We start from the raw sequence: 23,809 nt of genomic DNA on the forward strand, positions 1-23,809 counted from the left end.
AAAGGGGGATGCTTGCAAGTCGAAGAACACCATCCCAACCGTGAAGCACGGGGGTGGCAGCATCATGTTGTGGGGGTGCTTTGCTGCAGGAGGGACTGGCGCACTTCACAAAATAGATGGCATCATGAGGCAGGAAAATTATGTGGATATATTGAAGCAACATCTCAAGACATCAGTCAGGAAGATAAAGCTTGGTCGCAAATGGGTCTTTCAAATGGACAATGACGCCAAGCATACTTCCAAAKTTGTGGCAAAATGGSTTAAGGACAACAARGTCAAGGTATTGGAGTGGCCATCACAAAGCCCTGACCTCAATCCTATAGAAAATKTGTGGGCAGAACTGAAAAAGYGTGTGCGAGCAAGGAGGCCTACAAACCTGACTCAGTTACACCAGCTCTGTCAGGAGGAATGGGCCAAAATTCACCCAACTTATTGTGGGAAGCTTGTGGAAGGCTACCCGAAAGGTTTGACCCAAGTTAAACAATTTAAAGGCAATGCTACCAAATACTAATTGAGTGTATGTAAACTTCTGACCCACTAGGAATGTGATGAAAGAAATAAAAGCTGAAATAAATAATTCTCTCTACTATTATTTTGACATTTCACATTCTTAAAATAAAGTGGTGATCCTAACTGACCTAAGACAGCGCATTTTTATTAGGATTAAATATCAGAAATTGTGAAAAACTGAGTTTAAATGTATTTGGCTAAGGTGTATGTAAACTTCCGACTTCAAATGTATGTCAGATAAATAAACAGATAAGTCTTCATTTAACTGTCCAGCTGTCCTCTTTCTACCCCCCTCCACCCCAACTCCCCCTTAGCCACGCTAGCCTCGCCCTCAAGTGGGTGCTAACAAGCCAGCAAGCTTAGCTACAGAAGGTAGTGCTACGTATCAACAGCCATTCTCAGCCAATTCAGTAGGGGTTGGAAGCTATGGCAAGCTTGGATTGATTCCTTGCGTCGCGACATTACGGAGGATTTCAATAAAGTTCAGCTTTCTCCAACTTTAGTTCCGCCCGGTTCAGCTCCCTCGCCCATGCTCGCAATGCTCAACGGTACCCCCGCCCATTCCGCTTCTCTCGCTATCCTTCCATTAAAAGTGAATGGCTTCCGATGTTTCACCGCGTGATACCAATTGCTAAAGTAAATGGGGTATAAGTGGTGTAATATATTATGTAAATACCCCATATTCTCTGATGACCTCCCATTCTGTCCATACTCAGAGCTGAGATATCACATTGGCTGGCAGAGCAGTGATTGACATGTACAGGGCCAATCAGTTGACAGACCACTTCATTTAAACATGCCCAAGACTCACCCTTTAGTAGTCTTCATCACATGATGTGACCTCGCTAAGAAGAAGTTGTACCTTGATGACCACAGCGAAAGCCAAACATGTATGTGCTTTAGTTTGGGGTTTGTTATGCAGACTAATATAATAATATATGCGACTAGATCAGTCAGACAGCCAACCGTGTCCATTCCTCCCTTCATAAGGTCAAAACGTCCTCCCACCCTCTGCCAGTAAAAAGCCTTCTCCAGTACTTTCTATACTTTTTAGCCAGCAGTTCTGAAGTAGTGTTCACGAGCTAAAAGTGGTCCCTGAAAATGTCACATGTGCAGATATGTGCACCAAGTCATTGCTCTCTCTCTCTCTACCTTGTGTGCATCATTTGCCCCTTGCTAGCTGTCACTCATATGGCGAGGGGCTGAAGCTCATTGGTTGAACTCAAATTGCTAGGGGGCTGGCCCACATGGGGGAAGATTTAGTGATAATGGTGCAGCACAGCTTCTAAAAAAACAGTTGCTTTCAAACTAGGGATTTCATGGCTAATTGAGGTAAGACAGTAATTCGGCTCATATATTATGCATGTATGAAGAACACATTGACACATCCAGCCCAAAGTAGGAGGTTTAATAAAGACTTAGTAGTCGCAAAAGTTCTGGAGCATGTCTTAACATGACTAGCAAAATGCTGAAGACTGATTCCTTATTGTCTTTGACGGGACTGGGACTAAGGTGAGTAGAGGGTGGAGGAGGTAGCATAAACACATTACAGTACAGCTACTGGCACAAGCAAGGCAAGTGTTGTCTGTAGCCTACAGGTGGAACAGAACTCAATGCCTCAACATTCTGTTTCTGAGTCCATACTGCAGAACTAAGACGTTACATTATATTGACCAGATACTCCATTGGCTGCTCTAACAATGAAAAGAAATGTCTTCAAAAATGGAAGGCAGTCGGGAGGAAACAAAATCAGGTGGGACCATTCTAGCAAATGAGAGGGCAGATATGCGTGTGAACAACCACAATGGTCCTTGCAATGCAGTATCCTTGGGACATCCCCACCCCATTGAAGTTTAAATTTAAAAAGGTTAAGGTACGAGTTAGAGGTAGGTTCAGGTAAGGGTTATGGTTAGGATAGGGGTTAAGGTTAGGATATCAGTACACTCGTAACAACTTAAAAACAACATTAAAAAAACTATATTCGACAAAATAAAGCTCACGTAGCAAATAAGCCATTTGATTTTTCGTTGACCAAATTCGACACTCATTGACCTCCATACTAAAACTCCTTGCTTGGTTAATGGAAAAACCACCACCTGCTGGAGAATACAGATTTTCAGTTATCCCTCTCACTTTGCCTCTTCCTCTCTCTGCAGAATCAGATAGAATCAATATGTTCAGGAGTTTTGGTCTGACGACCATGGACCGATCACCTGACCCAAAATAAATTGGTGTGAATCAAAACAGTTTCTCCTCACCTGAACAATGTCCAGCACCATGCCCGCCGCCACCGTCCCGAACCCGGCCAGCAGGAACGGCAAGACCACCTGGAGGCCGATGGAGAAGGAGGTCTCTTTTAACGGCGCTGGTGGCTCTGGGCTCTGGTCAGTGCTTATGTCGTCGCTCTCGTTGCTCTGGCTGGCATTCTCCAGGAGAGCGTCCTCCTCGCGCTGGCCCTTGGCATTCACCCTGCAGTCTATCACCACTATCTCCCGGCCTTCATCTCCCGGTTCACCAGACCTGTCCGTGAAGGATGTCACTTCCGTGAGCTCATACTCGCCCCTCTCCTCCGGTCTCATCTCCTCCGGTCTCATCTCCTCCGGTCTCATCTCCTCCGGTCTCATCTCCTCGGGGTCATCTGTGAGGATGGCCGGGTGAACAGAGCCGTTGGAGTGGAGGTACACCGGTGGCACCACTTTCTTCATTTCTATCGCCCCGGATGACATGTCGGTGTCCGGCGGTTTGTCTTGTTCTTTCGACCAAAGTACCATGCGGAAGCGTTTGGGGACAGTAGACTGAATTACAAATATAGGCTATGGTAAAAAGGTGTGGGATGGTTGGTTTAGATTTCCCTTGATCGGTTTTTAATAACCTGATCTCACAAATGAATTTATCCCATTAAAGAATGCTGGTGAGTGGCACTCAGGTGTGGTCATGAACGCAAAATTAAGTGGTAAAAAACGTTTTGAAAGCGCAACTAAGCTCCTGCAAAGGCAGGTGTGAGTAGCTGCTCTCCCCCAGGCGTGTGTGAGAATTTGCCGGTGCTTCGGGAGAAGCTGGAGTATGTCCTCCATTCACTGCGTAGGCACGGTAGGCAGATGTATAGAAGAATGAAACATAATGATATATTTTTTAAAAGAGAGCAAAAACAAACAAACTAATGTTTATCTGGTCAACAACGACTGGTAACCAACAAGTCTTGAAAAGTTGGTATGAAAAAGTACATGAAGTATTGCAGGTCCAGCTAGTAGCCTGAAGTTATTTTCATAAAGTCATCCAAGAGCGCAGACCAGTCCTGCACGCGCTCTGACCGTCCTTTCAGACTAGCTCGCGCCAGACGGTGTCCTGGGCTGGGAAGGTCTCACCTTTCACCAAGTGGCTATTTTATGAGGAGTATTTAAAGGTCTGCAGCACAAGGATAGAGTTACGGAGCAGCACTACAGGAGAACACTTCCCCTCAGCGCTCTGGCTGCTGTTTACCTAAAAGAGAAGAAAAGAATAATAACTTTTAAGAATAGGCTATATGTTCTGTCTCTTTCACAGGGAACATCTCATCAGCTTTTAGCTTTTTTTGTAGCCAAGCTTATAAATGCGCATTATTGAGCACAAATGGCTGTCATGGAATGGACATGGCAATACTGGATTTATTTGGTATAGGCACTGGTTGGAATACTTATGTTTATGATATCCTACTAAATGATGAGACATACATTTTTGGGGTTATTTGCCTAAGTATGTTATTCTCAAACACATTATGTCCATCAAGGGAAAGTATATAGCCACAGTGTTACCTAATTCCACAATGGCATCCTTTCTTGACATTATCATGTTATATGGATAGACCAGGGCTCTCCAAACCTGTTCCTGGAGAGCTACCCTCCTGTCGGTTTTATTCAAGACCAAGTGTAAATAATCTGATTCAGTTTATGAACCAGCTAATTATTAGAATCAGGTGTTCTAGAATAGGGTTGGAGTGAAAATCTACAAGACGGTAGCGCTCCAGAAACAGAAGCTGAGTTGAGGAAGGGGTAGGATGTTACCCGTTAAAAAAGCAGCGTGTTGCGCCAACAACCCTCCACGCTATCCTCGGACTATGTTTGGCGTTATGAAGCGGGGTCACCTATGGAAGCGTTTACAAACGGTTTCATACAGCGCCAAACATCTAAATTCCTCTGGCCGGCTACAAATAATTATCCAATAGCCGAGGTGTAGGCTACATTCTCTAATGCTGATTCTCCCCCCGCATGTTACGACGTCAGATACTCTCCTGCGTTAGTGCGCATTTAGGTTTCCCCCCTGGTCCTGAAACAATCCTCTGTTTAGTAGTCAAGACCAATACCCCGCCGCCCAACACGGCAAGGCGTAAATTAGTACAAGCTTGGTCGTGGATGAATAGGGGGAAGGAACCCTTCTGTGAGTTTGTGATAATGCCGACACGACCGTTGAATTAAATTATAGATCGTGGGGATTTTTTGTTCTCCAAATATAGCCAGCCCCCCACATGTAGCCCAGCTATGTATAATGAAATAATTCAGGCAATTTACGTAACAGGTAGACTAGTAATAACATAACGGTAACATGAGGCAGGGATTATTCTCTAAAGTGGCAATGACAAAAAACAACGATTCCCTTCTTCACAGAGAAAGAGGGGCGGGATAGAAAGAGCAGCGAGGAATACAATAGGAAAATAGCCTGAAGTGAAAAGCATCCGTCCAATATGTCTGGATCGATACCAGCAGATCAGGTATAACAGACAGTTCTTTACCTAAAACGCAGAGGTCCACAGAGGAGACGAGAGAACAGACACAGAACAGAGCGCACTGCTGAACGCCTCAAAACGGTTGTCTCATATCCTGCACTCCGTTATAATGTGTGCTGCAGCCTGATGCGTGTGTGCCGGTATGCATGCCTTGTGTACGGTAACGGCCCGTACCTGGCTTAATCGTTAACCCCACACGGTTAAGGCTGTCACTTCCGACCCGTCACATTGTCCCATTTAGAACCCCGCGAGCCGCTACATACGCATAAAGCAATCTCATGGCATAGGAAGTCACAAGGCTGGTCCACCAGAGATGACGTGAGCGCGTGCGCGTGATAGCCCCCTGTGATTAGTCACGGTTGAGCCAGCCGCATTTATGTCCGATAAGCACGCGCGTGAATTGAACTGTCCCAGCTCTCTCTGTCTCTGTGTGTGTGTGTGTGTGTGTGTGTGTGTGTGTGTGTGTGTGTGTGTGTGTGTGTGTGTGTGTGTGTGTGTGTGTGTGTGTGTTGAAATGCGTGCCCATGACGTGGCATAGGCCAGCTACAGTGCCCCTACTTATTTAGGCTACCAGACTGGAAAATTAATTGGATTTTAATTGAACGATATCAGAGTTGTGATGGTTATAGCCTGGATTCTTCAGTGTAGCTGAAGTGGACTTTCAGGTAACTCATTCACCAATAAGTCCTTATATAACCTTATTGCTTGTCACATCACCCCACCATGCTCATTCAGAAGCACACTTAGCCATGCAGGTTGAGGATGATATTCTTATAGCCTTAATTAAAGCCTTACATTTTGTATGTATGTATTAATTTGTGGGTGTCCTTCAGCCATTTCCTATGATATGTTATGAATTACAAGTCATATGATATGTTACAGATTTGTGAAATGTGCGATTTGTACTAATTTGAAAAACATACTATATGTTACGAATTTGCAAAAAATATGATATGTTATGAATTTTAACTAGGTGGCTAAAGTTAGCTATCTGGCTAACGTTAGCTAGGCTAGGGATTAGGGTTAGGAGTTAGGGTTACATTTATGAGTTAGGTTAAAGGGTTAACCCCTTTAGCTAACCTTTCCCCTAACCCTTACCTTAACCCCTTTAGCTAACCTTTCCCCTAACCCTTACCTTAACCCATTTAGCTAACCTTTCCCCTAACCCTTACCTTAACCCCTTTAGCTAACCTTTCCCCTAACCCTTACCTTAAGGTTAGGGTTAGGGGAAAGGTTAGCTAAAGGGGTTAAGGTAAGGGTTAGGGGAAAGGTTAGCTAAAGGGGTTAAGGTTAGGTTAGGAAAGGTTAGCTAAAAGGGTTAGGTTAGGGTTAGGGGAAAGGTTAGCTTAAGGGTAAGGTTAGGGTTTAGGGGGAAGGTGGTAGCTAAAGGGGTTTAAGGTTAGGGTTAGGGGAAAGGTTAGCTAAAGGGTTAAGGTTAGGGTTAGGGAAAGGTTAGCTAAAGGTGTAAGGTTAGGGTTAGGGGAAAGGTTAGCTAAAGGGGTTAAGGTTAGGGTTAGGGAAAAGGTTAGCTAAAGGGGTTAAGGTAAGGGTTAGGGGAAAGGTTAGCTAAAGGGGTTAAGGTTAGGGTTAGGGAAAGGCTTAGCTAAAGGGGTTAAGGTTAGGGTTAGGGGAAAGGTTAGCTAAAGGGGTTAAGGTAAGGGTTAGGGAAAGGCTTAGCTAAAAGAGTTACGGTTAGGGTAGTTGCTAAGAAGTAGTAAGTAGTTGAAAAGTTGCTAATTAGCTAAAATGCTAAAGTTGTACGTGTTGACATTCGAACTCACAACCTTTGGGTTGCTAGACGTTCGCATTATACGCCCACTTCGGCCAACTACCCAACTTCTGTTTTTGCCGTAAGTAACCATCTGTCTCATATAACCATACCAAATGGAATATATCATTCTAATTTGAGTGTTCCGGATTTACTTTTACTATGTTAGTTCGAGTCTATGATAACAGGCTGAGCATAGTGCAGCAACTTTTGGGAAGCGCAGTTGCCCCAAACTGATTGAAGACATTGGTTATGTTTTTCTGATCATAGATCTGTGTAGCAGACAGTGTGTAATCCCATTGGTAGGGTTTGATTTCTGTATAAACAAGTTGAAGATGGGAAACCGTGTGTGAGAGAGAGAGACTATACATCGGCCTAAACATCAGCGCCACAGGTAACTTCCACAAAGCTGTGAATTATCTGAGAGACAAGGCAAGAAGGGCCTTCTATGCCATCAAAAGGAATATACAATTTGACATACCAATTAGGATCCCATTGCCCTTTATGGTTGTGAGGTCTAGGGTGCGCTCAACAGCCAAGAATTCACAAAATGGGACAAACACCAAATTGAGACTCTGCATGCAGAATTCTGCAAAGATATCCTCAGTGTACAATGTAAAACACCAAATAATGCATGCAGAGCAGAATTCGGCCGATACCTGCTAATTATCAAAATCCAGAAAAGAGCCGTTAAATTCAACAACCACCTAAAAGGAAGCGATTCCCAAACCTTCCATAACAAAGCCATCACCTACAGAGAAATTAATCTGGAGAAGAGCCCCCTAAGCAAGCTTGTCCTGGGGCTCTGTTCACAAACAGAAACAGACCCCACAGAGCCCCAGGACAGCAACACAATTAGACCCAAACAAATCATGAGAAAACAAAAAGATAATTACTTGACACTATGGAAAGAATTTACAAAAATACAAAGCAAACTAGAATACTATTTGGCAATAAACAGAGAGTACACAGTGGCAGAATACCTGACCACTGGGACTGACCAAAAAATAAGTAAAAATCTCTGACTTTGTACAGACTCAGTGAGCATAGTCTTGCTATTGAGAAAGGCTGCAGAAAGCAGACCTGGCTCTCAAGAGAAGACAGGCTATGTGCACAATGTCCACAAAATGAGGTGGAAACTGAGCTGCACTTCCTAACCTCCTGCCAAATGTATGACCATATTAGAGACACATATTTCCCTCAGATTACACAGATCCACAAAGAATTTGAAAACAAATCCAATTTTGATAAACTCCCATATCTACTGGGTGAAATACCACAGTGTGCAATCACAGCAGCAAGATGTGTGACCTGTTGCCACAAGAAAAGGGCAACCAGTGAAGAACAAACACCATTATAAATACAACCAATATTTATGTTTATTTATTTTCCCTTTTGAACTTGAACTATTTGCACATCATTACATCACTATATATAGACATATGACATTGTAAATGTCTTTATTCTTTTGGAACTTTTATGAGTGTAATGTTTACTGTTAATTTTAAATCGTTTATTTCACTTTTGTTTATTATCTATTTCATTTGCTTTGGCAATGTAAACATACAGTAAGTTTCCCATGCCTTAAATTAGAAAGAGACTGTACCTCCTTTCTGAGGATGTTACAGTGGTGATGGCTATTGGACTTTCTATCATGCACCATGAGAGCCTGTTTGTAGACAGACTGAATCGGCTTTAATGTTGTACATTAAGCTTGGGCCCAACTAATCAAGCAGTATGTTAAGTGGGGGAAGATCATAGCATTGAAGTACATTTTTGCTGCCTGTGTAGTCAAACAATTTTGTATATGAGAAATTAGCCAGGTTGAATTTGGTTATTTGGGTTACCATTTTCACCTGCTTTTTGAAAGGGAGATTATATGATTCCAAGGTACTTAAAAACGCGATACCACCTGGAGCTTCTCCCCTGACACATAGACGTCTGGCTCAGTAGCATCAGTTGCCCTCTTTGTGAAGAATATACAGAATGCTTTTTTCACATTGCGGTGCAAACATGAGTCACTTAGCCACTTTGTAACATTGACAATTGCTGCAGTGAGTTCTTGTGCAGCTTGCTGTTTGCTCTTTGCATGCGCATTAAACACTGTATCGTCTGCATACATTTGTACTTTAGACCCAGTACAAACAGAAGATAAGAGCATGAATGTGCAGGCTGAACAGGAGGGGCCCCAGTGATGACCCCTGGGGCACACCCACATCATAGCTGAGGGTGCGCGACATCTCACTGCATTTCATTGGGCGCATCTCATTGGGTGACAGCTCATTGCATCTCATTGGGCGACATCTTATTGCATGTACAAGATTAACCACCACACCTCTGTGTAGTGTGCATGCATTTGAAAAGCATAGATAAGAAGGTAGCAGGGTGTCACTGTGGTTTGTGTGATGGCTGCTAGAGATTCAGATTCAGAGTTTTTAATCGTCACATGTACAAGGTTGAAGTTGTGATTGCAGGGTACAGTGAAAATCTCAGGCTCCGAGCTACAAAATGCAGGACAAAGTGAAGTAAAACAATGAAAATGGTAATAAAAAAGCAACAACATAAATAGCACTATATACGTCATAACAACTGTGTCAGTGATGAATAAATAAATGTCTATTGGGGTGGAGGCAGAGTAAAGACTGTTGATGGGGTGGGGGTGTCATAGGAGGAGCAGCATGACCATTGAGGGGGTGTGGGGGCCAAGTGAAATAAAAACAATAACAATTATAGTGGGGGGTAGGAGCAGGTAGCTGACAAGTGGTGGACCGTTCAGCAGCCTGATTGTCTGAGGGTAGAAACTATTGGCCAGTCTTCCAGTTTTTGTCTTGTTGCTCCCGGACTGCCCGTGTCTGAGTGATTGAAGCGTGGAGAACAGGGAATGGCTTGGGTGGCTGGGGTCCCTGTTGATCTTGGCCTTCCTGCGACACCTGTTGTTGTAGGTGTCCTGTAGGGCAGGCAGTGTGCACCCAGTGGTGCGTTCGACTGAACATATCACCCTCTGAAGCACCTTGCGGTGGTGGAGTTGCCTACCAGCCTGTGATGCAGCCCAACAGTATGCTCTCGATGCAGCTCCTGTATAACACTATGAGGGCCCTCGGTGACAGGCCAAATTTCTTCAGCATCATGAAGAAATTCGGCCTGCTAGGGGATACATCCTTGTTTGTCATCATGACACATCAATTACCTCTGCTAACACTGCCAGGCTAGATGTTCCCTCTGTGCAGTGTGTGTGTGTGTGAGATAGAGATGATACTTTATTGTCTGCTTGTGCAGAATTTCCCCTTGCATTGCATGTTCCACGTCACACATATATAACACAGGTGTGTGTCCTCAGAAGATGGCTGATCCTTTGTCCGAGTCTGTTGTCTGTATCCAGGTGTGCTGTGCTCTGGGAGGACTCTGTTCTATTGTGGTGTGTAGGTGCAAGTGCTGGGTGGGGCTGACTGACTGGCTCTGAGAAGGGTCGGTTGTGTGACCTTTCTCACAATGATAGGGCTGTACGAGATAACCCTGTCAAAAAGACTAGCCGTGCCCAAGACCAGAAAAAACACATTGCTTAATCGGAATCTATGGCGGGCTGAGGTGAGTGGGACAAGTGCCAGGGAGGAGGAAGGGAGAACAAAGTAATGAATTGTGTAATACTGGTATTTAACTATTTATTACACAATTCATCACTTTGCTCTCCATTCCTCCTCCCCGCCACATGTGGAAATATCCTACTGTACATTTGTTTGAGTGCCTCCATGTTTTTCTATTTCTACAAAATGTACTACATTTTTATTCCATTCAGCAAATTTAATGTCATTATTCCATTGTATTATTCTTATCATGCAGCATTGTTGAGAGTGAACCTGCAAGAAGGCATTTCATTGTACTGTGCACCATATGTATCCTGTGTATACAAATACACTTGACTTGGGACAGCGGCACAGTCTAGACATGCTGAACTGACCTGAAGAGCAGTGAGACTAACATTTATGTGGCAGTTCTGAGTTGTGACATTCTTCTAAAAATGGTGTGTCTCTCATACAGAAATTAAACTTCAACGTGTGGGTCAATCAATGGTGCGGGTGTATCCGGAGCAAATGTGCGTCTGTAGGCTCCAGTCAGTCAAGTAGATTTTCATTAGAGTGTATTCAGGCGTCTGGGGGGCCTGATAGGCCTACGTAACACACATTTGAATCCTTGCAGGAATGCAAAAAATATGGAAACTCACAGGGTTCCCCTTAATCGTCACATTTAAGAGGATTCAGCTTTGGATTTAGACCATGATATTTTTTCATACTGGAATTATGGTCACATTCTCACATTTCTGAGCATTCATCAGAGCCCCATTCGTGAAATTCTGAATTTGGATGTTAGGTATATGGTAGAGTAGAGTAGATCTGATTGTATTGGGAAATATAGGCCATTTGTTAGTCAGCACGACAAAGAAGGCACTAAAATTCACATTAATTAAGGTTCACATGGTTACAAATGAATTGCCAGAAAGTTGTCTCTGTCTGGAGTTCCAGCAGACTTGGGTCACAGGAAGTCAGTGTAAGCTGTCAGAACAGACACAGAGAAAATGGAAAGATGTGACCCAAGTCAGTCTGTTAACCAGTCATTATAACTACTGGCGGTATGTGGGGGTTTTCTTTCTTGGCAGCCTCCATTGCAAAAACTCACGCCATCCCTCTGTCTGTCTGTCTGCCCGGTTACACTGGTGTATGGATCTTTGTTTTAGTATAAATACACTGAACAAAAATATAAACGCAACATGTAAAGTGTTGGTCCCATGTTTCATGTGCTGAAATAAAAGATCCCAGAAATGTTCCATAATCACAAAAAGTGTATTTCTCTCATTGTGTGCATAAATTTGTTTACATAACTATTAGTGAGCATTTCTCCTTTGCCAAGATAATACATTCACCTGACAGGTGTGGCTTATCAATAAATTGTTTAAACAGCATGATCATTACACAGGTGCACCTTGTACTGGGGACAATAAAAGCCCACTAAAATGTTCAGATTTGTCACACAACACAATGCCACAGATGTCTCAAGTTTTGATGGAGTGTGCAATTGGCATGCTTACTGCAAGAATGTCCACAGAGATATCCAGAGAACTGAATATTCATTTCTCTACCATAAGCCACCTTAAACGTCATTTTAGCGAATTTGGCAGTACGTCGAACCGGCCTCACAACCGCAGACCACGTGTTTGGCATCGTGTGGGCGAGTAGTTTTCTGATGTCAATGTTGTGAATAGAGTGCCAATGGTGGCGGTGGGGTTATGGTATGGGCAGGTATAAGCTATGGACAACGAACACATTTGCATTTTATCGATGGCAATTTGAATGCACAGAGGTACCGTGACGAGATCCTGAGGCCCATTGTCATGTCTTTCATCCGCCTCAATCACCTCAGGTTTCAGCATGATAATGCACAGCCTTACGTTGCAAGGATCTGTACACAATTCCTGGAAGCTGAAAATGTCCCAGTTCTTCCATGGCCTGCACACTCACCAGACATGTCACCCATTGAGCATGTTTGGGATGCTCTGGTTCAACGTGTACGACAGTGTGTTCCAGTTCCCACCAATATCCAGCAACTTCGCACAGCCATTGAAGAAGTGTGGGATAACATTCCACAGTCCACAATCAACAGCCTGATCAACTCTATGCGAAGGAAAGGTGTTGTGCTGCATGGGGTTAATGGTGGTCACACCTATCAATCAATCAATCAAATGTATTTGTTAAGCCCTTCTTACATCAGCTGATGTCACAAAGTGCTGTACAGAAACCCAGCATAAAACCCCAAACAGCAAGCAATGCAGGTGTAGAAGCACGGTGGCTAGGAAAAACTCCCTAGAAAGGCCAGAACCTAGGAAGAAACCTAGAGAGGAATCAGGCTATGAGGGTTGGCCAGTCCTCTTCTGGCTGTGCCAGGTGGTGATTATAACAGAACATGGCCAAGATGTTCAAATGTTCATAGATGACCAGCAGGGTCAAATAATAATCACAGTGGTTGTAGAGGGTGCAACAGGTCAGCACCTCAGGAGTAAATGTCAGTTGGCTTTTCATAGCCGATCATTCAGAGTATCTCTACCGCTCCTGCTGTCTCTAGAAAGTTGAAAACAGCAGGTCTGGGACAGGTAGCACGTCCGGTAAACAGGTCAGGGTTCCATAGCCGCAGGCAGAAAAGTTGAAACTGGAGCAGCAGCACGACCAGGTGGACTGGGGACAGCAAGGAGTCATCAAGCCAGGTAGTCCTGAGGCATGGTCCTAGAGCTCAGGTCCTCCGAGAGAGAGAAAGAAAGAAAGAAAGAGAGAAAAAGAGAGAGAATTAGAGAGAGCATACTTAAATTCACACAGGACACCAGATAAGACAGGATAAATACTCAAGATATACAGACTGACCCTAGCGCCCCGACACATAAACTATTTCAGCATAGATACTGGAGGCTGAGACAGGAGGGGTCGGGAGACACTGTGGCCCCGTCCTACGATACCCCCGGACAGGGCCAAATAGGCAGGATATAACCCCACCCACTTTGCCAAAGCACAGCCCCCACACCTTTAGAGGAACATCTTCAACCACCAACTTACCATCCTGAGACAAGGCCGAGTATAGACCACAAAGATCTCCCCCACAGCCCAACTCAAGGGGAGGCGCCAACTCAGACAGGAAGATCACGTCAGTGACTCAACCCACTCAAGTGACGCACACCTCCTAGGGATGGTATGGAAGAGCACCAGTAAGCCAGTGACTCAGCCACTGTAATAGGGTTTGAGGCAGAGAATCCCAGTGGAGAGAGGGGAACCGGTCAGGCAGAGACAGCAAGGGCAGTTCGTTGCTCCAGAGCATTTCCGTTCACCTTCACACTCCTGGGCCAGACTGCACTCAGTCATAGGACCTACTGAAGAGATGAGTCTTCAATAAAGACTTAAAGGTCGAGACCGAGTCTGCGTCTCTCACATGGATAGGCAGACCATTCCATAAAAATGGAGCTCCATAGGAAAAAGCCCTGCCTCCAGCTGTTTGCTTAGAAATTCTAGGGACAATAAGGAGGCCTGCGTCTTGTGACCGTAGCATACGTGTAGGTATGTACGGCAGGACCAAATCGGAAAGATAGGTAGGAGCAAGCCCATGTAATGTTTTGTAGGTTAGCAGTAAAACCTTGAATTCAGTCTTTGCCTTAACAGGAAGCCAGTGTAGAGAGGCTAGCACTGGAGTAATATGATCACATTTCTGGGTTCTAGTCAAGATTCTAGCAGCCATGTTTAGCACTAACTGAAGTTTATTTAGGTCTTTATCCGGGTAGCCGGAAAGTAGAGCATTGCAGTAGTCTAACCTAGAAGTGACAAAAGCATGGGTTCATTTTTCTGCATAATTTTTGGACAGAAAGTTTCTGATTTTTGCAATGTTACGTAGATGGAAAAAAGCCATTACACCAGATACTGACTGGTTTTCTGATAAATGCCACCTACCTTTTTTTATGGTATCTGTGACCAACATTCCCAGTCGTGTGAAATCCGTAGATTAGTGCCTAAATTATTTATTTCAATTGACTGATTTGAACTGTAACTCAGTCAAATCTTTGAAATTGTTGCATGTTGCATTTATATTTTTATTCAGTATAGAATGCCATTTGCTGCCAAAGAGGACAGCAGTGGAGGCTGCTGAGGGGAGGACGACTCATAATAATGGGTGGAATGGAGTCAATGGAATGGTATAAATCACATCAAACACGTAGTTCCTATGTGGTTGATACCATTCCATTAACTTCCTTCTAGTCTTTATTATGAGCCGTCCCCCCTCAGCAGCCTCCACTTTAGGACAGAAATGGGTAACCAAAGTGGATAGTGAGACTGCAGAGATGCATGGTGTTGGCACTGTTTGTGGGGGGGGGGGGGTCTGGTTGGGCAGTAGGGGTGCTCAGAGGGTTAATGATTCTCTTCCCTCTTTTTCCTCCCCTCTTTTCTCCAACAGGAAGTGAGGTGGCAACAGGACACAAAAGTGCTCACCCCGGCAACACTTCAAGAGAGCGCTTCTCCATAGCAACTGTGTGGCAGCCTATGCCAGTTCTGTCCCTGCGGTTCTTTGAGCCCAGAAGAATGTCAGGAGAGATTTGGAACTTTCGCTTGGGCTTGGATGAATAGCTGTCCATCGACTATCCCCTCCCCCCTCCACTATTTCCTTTAGTTGAGAGGCCTAAACAAGCAACTTCAACCGTCAGGTTTATGGGTCTTAATGCTTTTGTCTGACACCGCATTACTCTGGCTGAAAATACTTACTTGTGCTCTTTCAAAGTTTTGATAATGTAGGACTGTGTGCTTCACTAACTTTGTTGAAAGGTAATTCAATTGAATCATTCAATAGGATTGACTAGAAAATGTGTGCTATTAGGGACATAGCACAAAACACTACACAAATTGAATGCAAATTGAATGTACATTAAAAAAAATGTCCAGTACATATAATACAAATCTGAACACTACATTTGCACCATCTGCAACTATAGGGCTTTCCAGAGGGTGGTGTCCAACGCATCACCAGGGGCACACTGTCTGCCCTCCAGGACATCTACAGCACCGGGTGTCACAGGAAGTCCAAGAAGATCATCAAGGACCTCAGCCACCTGAGCCACGGCTTGTTCACTTCGCAACCATCTAGAAGGCAGAGACAGTACAGGTGCATAAAAGCTGGGAAAGAGAGACAGAAGCTGTTTTTCTATCTCCAGGCCATCAGATTGTTAAACAGTCACCACTAGCCAGCCTCCGCACAGTACCCTGCCCTGAACCTTAGTCACTGTTCTAGCCGGCTACCACCCGGCACTCCACCCTGCACCTTGGAGTCATTGAACACTGGCCACTTTGATAATGTTTACATACTATTTCGCCCACTTTAAAATGTATATAGTGCATTCTAGTCATGTCTCAGGTGAGAGCAAAATTACAAGATTATGTTATGATACTGTTTATGCACCGAATGGTTGTTTTATGCAGTAGAGTAGGGTTCTTAGAACTCTCTCTTCCTTTCTGAGTGAACTGAGAGGAGTATTTTGAAGCTTTGGCCGGCAACCGATTAAGTGATGGCTTGGTGATAAAAACCAAACAGCCACATTCCATTCTATGATTAGTGGTGCATGACAGAGATAGCCTGAAGGAATAGAACAAACATTTCATTGTTCTCATCCTTGTATCTGAGAAACTTAGCCTGGAGGAGTAAAATAGTACCCCCGTGCAGATAATGACAGGATGAACCCAGAGTGGCTTATGATGCCCCTTGGTCTGCACGGGAGGGGTGGACCAGCCATTACTAAGCATGCTTAGTGTCAGCTACATAAAATAAACAGCATTGTCTGTAATGTATTTTTTTTATTGCTAGGTATTACGGCACTGTTGGAGCTAGAAACACAAATATTTTGCTGCGATAACATCTGCAAATCTGTACGCGATGAAAAACAGATTTGATTTTACTTAAAAGCTATCATACTAACAGCATAATTTCAAGGAACCCAGGCCACATCATCACCGACCACAGTACAGTAACTGACAGATCTGGAAATCGGTCAGTCAGGACGGAAACTTGGATAGTGGTTGTCAGAAAGGTACAGTAGAGTTATGTCAGAAACCTACACAGTGACCATAATGAATATCTACGTTGGACGACATCACTCATTCACCCCAAACTCACTGACCAATAAATGATGCAGCTTATCAACCACACATCAACCTGCATCATGTAACATGTTAGAGAGTAACAGGGAACCTTACCCATTAACCACCACGTGACTCTTGACCTTAGTGGATGAGGACACACTCTGCCCTCACTCACAATGTCCTCTCATCTGTTTATCCTCAGGGAATAGAACTCGATGTTGCATAACTGTAAGATGACTGGTGACTGGCAGGTATCTCTGTATCTGACCTGTGTGAAAGGATCAGGCCTGTGCTGCCATGTACCATGCAGATGTAAACAGAGGGCAGGGACAGGGCAGGGACAGGGCAGGGACAGGGCAGGGACAGGACAAGGACAGGACAGGAAGGGAGATGAGCTGCTGCTTCAGCTTTTCCTGTTAGAAAGTTCAGACCACAGAGATGTAACCTACCAGTAAATGTTGATCTAGCAGGTCCCACACTATGTTCTGTAGCCAACTCAGGTGGGATGATGTACATACACTACTGTATATTGTTTACTGGAAACTAATTTAACAATTTTAGATTAAGTTGTGTGGAAAAAGGACTGGGTGGGGTGAAATATACTTCTCCCATGGGCTTAAAGGGGTGATGAAATGAATTAACAATTTTGATCCGAATGTGAAAATAGTCCAAACAGATTTGCAAGGTAGATGGATTATTTTAAATATGTTATTGGACCATAACTAGATTTGGCTCATTAATCTATGCAGTCTGTGGTGGCTAATTTCTTTACTATCAAATGAGGATGCACTTATCACACAAGTTAGAGTTATACTTAAACTAAATCTTTATTCACTTATTAATAAGAGAGCAGGTCAATACAACAAACACATATAAAGTGAATCGATTGAGTGCTCTACGATAATGATGGCTGGTCGACAAATCACCCTCTGTTGATTTGTTGAGAGCCCCGAGACAAAAGGTCAAAGGTCTTTTATAGCCAAGATACACCCATTTCAACCTACATGACGAACAACAGATGTATAGAATGGGTCACAAGGTTAAGATTTGTATGAAAGATACTTATAATTCACAGCAGACAATATCTGCTGTAAAAACTGTTATCTTTGTGCAGAGACCAGGGTCTGGCCCTGGGGTCATCTCTCCCTGGTACCTCTATAGAACAGAAACATTAACTCATGCTCTGGAATGCGGTCTCTTTAGATTTTATCACCCAAAAGACATTGTAAATCTGTCAGTGTTATCTCTCAGAGACCCATCCTCAGTAGAACACACACAGATGAACGTTAAAACAACCCCTTACTCTGTTGCATAAAACAACCATTTGATCCAATAAAAGTATTATAACAATCTTGTAATTTCCACCATAAGTCCAAATAAGTATGATACACGCTTCTTTGAAAATACATATAATAATTTATCAAGCCTACATGCAATACAAGACTCTGATTATGAGGGGAGATAATACGGTTTTAAATACCTCAATGGACCGTAAAGGAAATCCCACTACAGACTATCACCCTCATGTACTTAAGGAAATCACGAATATCACGGATATATTGGAACTAGTGGTTACATGGAGGCTTAAATAACCTGACAGTGAGATATACATGGTGGAGGCTCAATCAAGCTAGTCGTCTTGACTACTTGGCACCAAAAGTTAAGTGTTGATGGGGGACAGAATGCGGTTGGACCATCAACAAATGGGCATATACATTACTCTTACAGAATTTCCACATGGGCGAAGATATTGGAAATGTAATCAAAGCCTATTGGATGACAACTTGTTTTTAACAAGGACAGAAGAATTATAATTAACTTTTTCCTACATAACATAGGTACAACAGATCCGCTTATTGTACGGGACACATTTAAATGGGTGGCAGGGGCGGCAGGTAGACTAGTGGTTAGAGCGTTGGACTAGTAACCGAAAGGTTGCAAGATCGAATCCCCGAGCTGACAAGGTCAAAATCTGTCGTTCTGTCCCCGAACAAGGCAGTTAACTGTTCCTAGGCCGTCATTGAAAATAAGAACTTGTTCTTAACTGACTTGCCTAGTTAAATAAAGGTAAAATGTGCCTTTAGAGGCCATGGAATTCAATACTCATCTTTAAAACAAAAGCAATTTAGGTCAACAGAGTTCATATTAACAAAGGAGAGAGCGGGGCTAACAGTATAGATCAAAAGTATTAAAATCTGTACCATAGAGGCACAGAATAAATTTGAAGGGGAAAAAAAACTGGAGGAACTTATTCCAGAAACATCAATTGTAATATAATATATAAAAAAAGCAAACTGGATGTAATATGGGGAAAATGCACCTAATTATTTTTTAATCTTCGACATAGAAATGCTACCAAGAAGAATTTACTGAAACTTGTTACAAATGGAGACACCCATGATTCACCAAACAATATTTTGAAAGAGTGCAAAGTCCTTGAAGCATATGTTTTCATTTCAGTCTCCTCTGTCTCCACTAACTGAAGTTAATTGTAAGGATTTTTTTCTATTAACAATCTAAAATTAACAGGTATACAGAAATACTCATGTGAAGGCCAATCTACAGAGGAGGAACTTCTTGATACAATGAAAGCCTTTAAATTTAGGAAAACTCCAGGACAGGATGGCATACCAGTTGAGATATATCAAAACTTTTTTTAATATACTCAGAGGACATATTTTAACCACTTTATTAAAATGTTAAATTATCAGATACTCAACAAGATTTGATTTCACCATTACTGAAACAGGACCCAGGTGGTAAATAAACTCAGCAAAAAAATGATGTCCTCTCACTGTCAAATGCGTTTATTTTCAGCAAACTTAACATGTGTAAATATCTGTATAAACATAAGATTCAACAACTGAGACATAAATTGAACAAGTTCCACAGACATGTGACTAACAGAAATGGAATAATGTGTCCCTGAACAAAGGGGGGGTCAAAATCAAAAGTAACAGTATCTGGTGTGGCCACCAGCTGCATTAAGTACTGCAGCGCATCTCCTCCTCATGGACTGCACCAGATTTGCCAGTTCTTGCTGTGAGATGTTACCCCACACTTCCACCAAGGCACCTGCAAGTTCCCGGACATTTCTGGGGGGAATGGCCCAAGCCCTCACCCTCTGATCCAACAAGTCCCAGACGTGATCAATGGGATTGAGATCCGGACTCTTCACTGGCCATGGCAGAACACTGACATTCCTGTCTTGCAGGAAATCACGCACAGAACGAGCAGTATGACTGGTGGCATTGTCATGCTGGAGGGTCATGTCAGGATGAGCCTGCAGGAAGGGTACCATATGAGGGAGGAGGATGTCTTCCCTGTAACGCACAGCGTTGAGATTGCCTGCAATGACAACAAGCTCAGTCCGATGAAGTTGTGACACACCGCCCCAGACCATGACGGACCCTCCACCTCCAAATCGATCCCGCTCCAGAGTACAGGCCTCGGTGTAACGTTCATTCCTTGGACGATAAATGCGAATCCGTCCATCCCCCCTGGTGAGACAAAACCGCGACTAGTCAGTGAAGGGCACTTTTTGCCAGTCCTTTCTGGTCCAGTGATGGTGGGTTTGTGCCCATAGGTGACGTTGTCCTCTGGTGAGGACCAGCCTTACAACAGGCCTACAAGCCCTCAGTCCAGCCTCTCTCAGCCTATTGCGGACAGTCTGAGCACTGATGGAGTGATTGTACGTTCCTGGTGTAACTCAGGCAGTTGTTGTTGCCATCCTGTACCTGTCCCGCAGGTGTGATGTTCGGATGTACCGATCCTGTGCAGGTGTTGTTACACGTGGTCTGCCACTGCGAAGACAATCAGCTGTCCGTCCTGTCTCTCTGTTGCGCTGTTTTAGGCATCTCACTGTACGGACATTGCAATTTATTGCCCTGGCCACATCTGCAGTCCTCATGCCTCCTTGCAGCATGCCTAAGGCACGTTCACGCAGATGAGCAGGGATCCTGGGCATCTTTCTTTTGGTGTTTTTCAGAGTCAGTAGAAAGGCCTCTTTAGTGTCCTAAGTTTTCATAACTGTGACCTTAATTGCCTTCCGTCTGTAAGCTGTTAGTGTCTTAACGACCGTTCCACAGGTGCATGTTCATTAATTGTTTATGGTTCATTGAACAAGCATGGGAAACAGTGTTTAAACCCTTTACAATGAAGGTCTGAAGTTATTTGGATTTTGCTAATTATCTTTGAAAGACAGGGTCCTGGAAAAGGGACGTATTTATTTTGCTGAGTTCATAAAGATCGAGTCATTTAAAAAAAAAATTGAGGCTTCTTACACTTCAGTGTTGTGATGCAAAAAATTTAGCATAATGCATAGCCCATAGAATTAAAAAAGGTATGGTCGGATATTATCGATCCTAATCAGGTGTAAAAAAGTAAATAATGTTTTCTTCTCCGGAAGTATTACTATCGTGCGTAAAACAATGTTCTCCACGATAGGCATATCTATTTACAGCCATCGAAATGTTAGCCATTAAAATCAGATCCAACAATAATATCAAGGGGATAGAAATCCAGGGATTTAAAACAAAAAAGGTGTCATTGTATACTGAGTCATGTTATTTTAAATCCACAATTTGGATCCCTCCACAGCCTCAGAGGAACAACAATTTTTCTAACCTCTCTGGATTAAAACCAAATTGTGATGTGTACTATATTACGTACTAGATCACAAAAAACAAAACTTTTACATTACCATGTAGTTTACCAATAAAATGGTCTGATGGTGAAGTGGACATACTCAGTATTCATATCCCAAAATAAATTTTCACTACAATAAGACAGTTAACAAAAATAGATACAATCTTTACCATGGAAAGGAAAATACCTGTCTATTTGTAGGGGTGGAGGGAGAAAAAAAATAAAATCGCCCGGATTAACTCTTGTCATGTCCCCAGATTACCAATTTGCGTATGGCCCTGCTGACACCCAACAACTTGTTTAAATTATATGAAAAAAAAGAAAAAAAATCCACTTTATTTGGGACAGCAAGCCAGACAATTTAAATAGGCCTATTTATATAATGAATATGAATTCAGATGGCAGAAATGATTACATATTAAAGCATTAGACCTTAAAAGGTTTGTCATACATAAACTACATTTAAATCCGAATTAGTAGGACTTGCTCACCCAGCATTCAAAAATGGCCTTTGCTCTTCAATCAGATTACAACCTCTCACTTTAGGTTATTTGAAAATTAAATATCCACCATATCCCTATTTTTAAAACAAGGCGTAGAAAGTCGGTTGCAATTTCGGTTTAAACCACCAGAAAAGAGAGAACAAATATTATGGTTAAACATTTCTGGATAAAAAGAAAAAGTATAATCTGTGTAAATTATATCATCAATAGGACTGGTGGAGTTATTGTCTAACATGCAGCAAAAAAAATAAATGGAAATGTCTGCTCTATCCAAAATTACAAACTAAAAGCAGCATTACTGCAACAATGGAATGAAGCAAGTGGAACAGGGAGAAAGTAATCTGTCAGCCCTGCATTAAAGACCAACATTAGTTAAAGAAAATTACTAAAGAAAAAGTATACCAGTTTAATTTAAGAACCATACAGATTGCAAAATAGCTGGGAAGAGATTCGATGTACCGATTCCGTAGCACATTGTTTATGAACAGATACGCAGAACATAAAAAAATATTTTTCAATTATACAAAATTCATGCAACTAATAGATTTATATACAGTACCAGTCAAATGTTGACAAACATATTCATTCAAGGGTTTCTATTTATTTTTACTATTTTCTACATTGTAAAATAATAGTGAAGACACCAAAACTATGAAATAACATATGGAATCATGTGGTAACCAAAAAAGTGTTAAACAAATCAAAATATATTTTAGATTCTTCAAAGTAGCCACCCTTTGCATTGATGACAGCTTTGCACACTCTTGGCATTCTTTCAACCAGCTTAACCTGGAATGCTTTTCCAACAGTCTTGAAGGAGTTCCCAAATATGCGGAGCAATTGTTAGCGGCTTTTCCTTCACTGTGTGGTCCAACTCATCCCAAAACAACTCAATTGGGTTGAGGTCGGTTGAATGTGGAGGCAAGGTCATCTGATGCAGCACTCCATCTCTCCTTCTTGGTCATATATCCCTGACACAGCCTGGAGGTGTGTTGGGTCATTGTCCAGTTTAAAAACAAAATGATAGGGCCTCCCGGGTGGCGCAGTGGTCTAGGGCACTGCATCGCAGCGCTAGCTGTGCCACCAGAGTCTCTGGGTTCGCGCCCAGGCTCTGTCGCAGCCGGCCGCGACCGGGAGGTCTGTGGGGCGACGCACAATTGGCCTAGCGTCGTCCGGGTTAGGGAGGGTTTGGCCGGTAGGGATATCCTTGTCTCATCGCGCTCCAGCGACTCCTGTGGCGGGCCGGGCGCAGTGCGCGCTAACCAAGGGGGGCGGGTGCACGGTGTTTCCTCCGACACATTGGTGCGGCTGGCTTCCGGGTTGGAGGCGCGCTGTGTTAAGAAGCAGTGCGGCTTGGTTGGGTTGTGCTTCGGAGGACGCACGACTTTCGTCTCTCCCGAGCCCGTACGGGAGTTGTAGCGATGAGACAAGATAGTAATTACTAGCGATTGGATACCACGAAAATTGGGAAGAAAAGGAGGTAATTTATTTAAAAAATAAAAAATAAATAAAAAATGATAGTCCCACTAAGCGCAAACCAGATGGGATGGCGTATCGCTGCAGAATGCTGTGGTAGCCATGCTGGTTAAGTGTGCCTTGAATTCTAAATAAATCACTGACAGTCGCCAGCAAAGCACCCCCACGCTTCACGGTGTGAACCACACATGCAGAGATCCATTCACGTACTCTGTGTCTCACAAAGACACGGCAGTTGGAACCAAAAATCTCATTTGGACTGATCAGATTTACACCTGTCTAATGTCCATTTCTCATGTTTCTTGTCCCAAGCAAGTCTCTTATTGGTGTCCTTTAGTAGTGCTATGACAAAACATACAAAAATGTGTCAACTCCTGCAGCTCTGTACATAGTCAATGGTAGGCTTCGAAGAGACTCCTATGGTACGTACACCACCATCCCTCAGCAGTAGTACTGTAGATTACTTTATCACTGCCCTCTAACAAGAGTCTCTCAG

At 43.2% G+C, this 23,809-nt stretch overlaps 1 protein-coding gene across 3 annotated transcripts in view; it reads right to left on the reverse strand.

Annotated features, from left to right (window-relative positions):
- LOC111970031 (solute carrier family 41 member 1) overlaps positions 1-5,587 on the reverse strand; it is a 56,711-nt gene extending 51,124 nt beyond the window's left edge. Inside the window, exons 1-2 of one of the 3 annotated variants that reach the window (XM_023996514.2) lie at positions 5,444-5,587; positions 2,769-3,990 (exon numbers count right to left, since the gene is read on the reverse strand). In XM_023996514.2, the coding sequence (XP_023852282.1) occupies positions 2,769-3,281 (513 nt within the window). In that variant the 5' untranslated portion in view covers positions 3,282-3,990; positions 5,444-5,587. Of the gene's footprint in view, positions 1-1,321; positions 1,518-2,768; positions 3,991-5,275 lie in introns of those variants that run through there. The other 2 variants (XM_023996513.2, XM_023996515.2) reach the window with 2 other exon arrangements.
- Positions 5,588-23,809: the final 18,222 nt, after the last annotated feature.

The sequence above is a fragment of the Salvelinus sp. IW2-2015 genome, linkage group LG11, assembly GCF_002910315.2.
Source record: "Salvelinus sp. IW2-2015 linkage group LG11, ASM291031v2, whole genome shotgun sequence".
In the NCBI taxonomy this organism is placed as follows: domain Eukaryota; kingdom Metazoa; phylum Chordata; class Actinopteri; order Salmoniformes; family Salmonidae; genus Salvelinus; species Salvelinus sp. IW2-2015.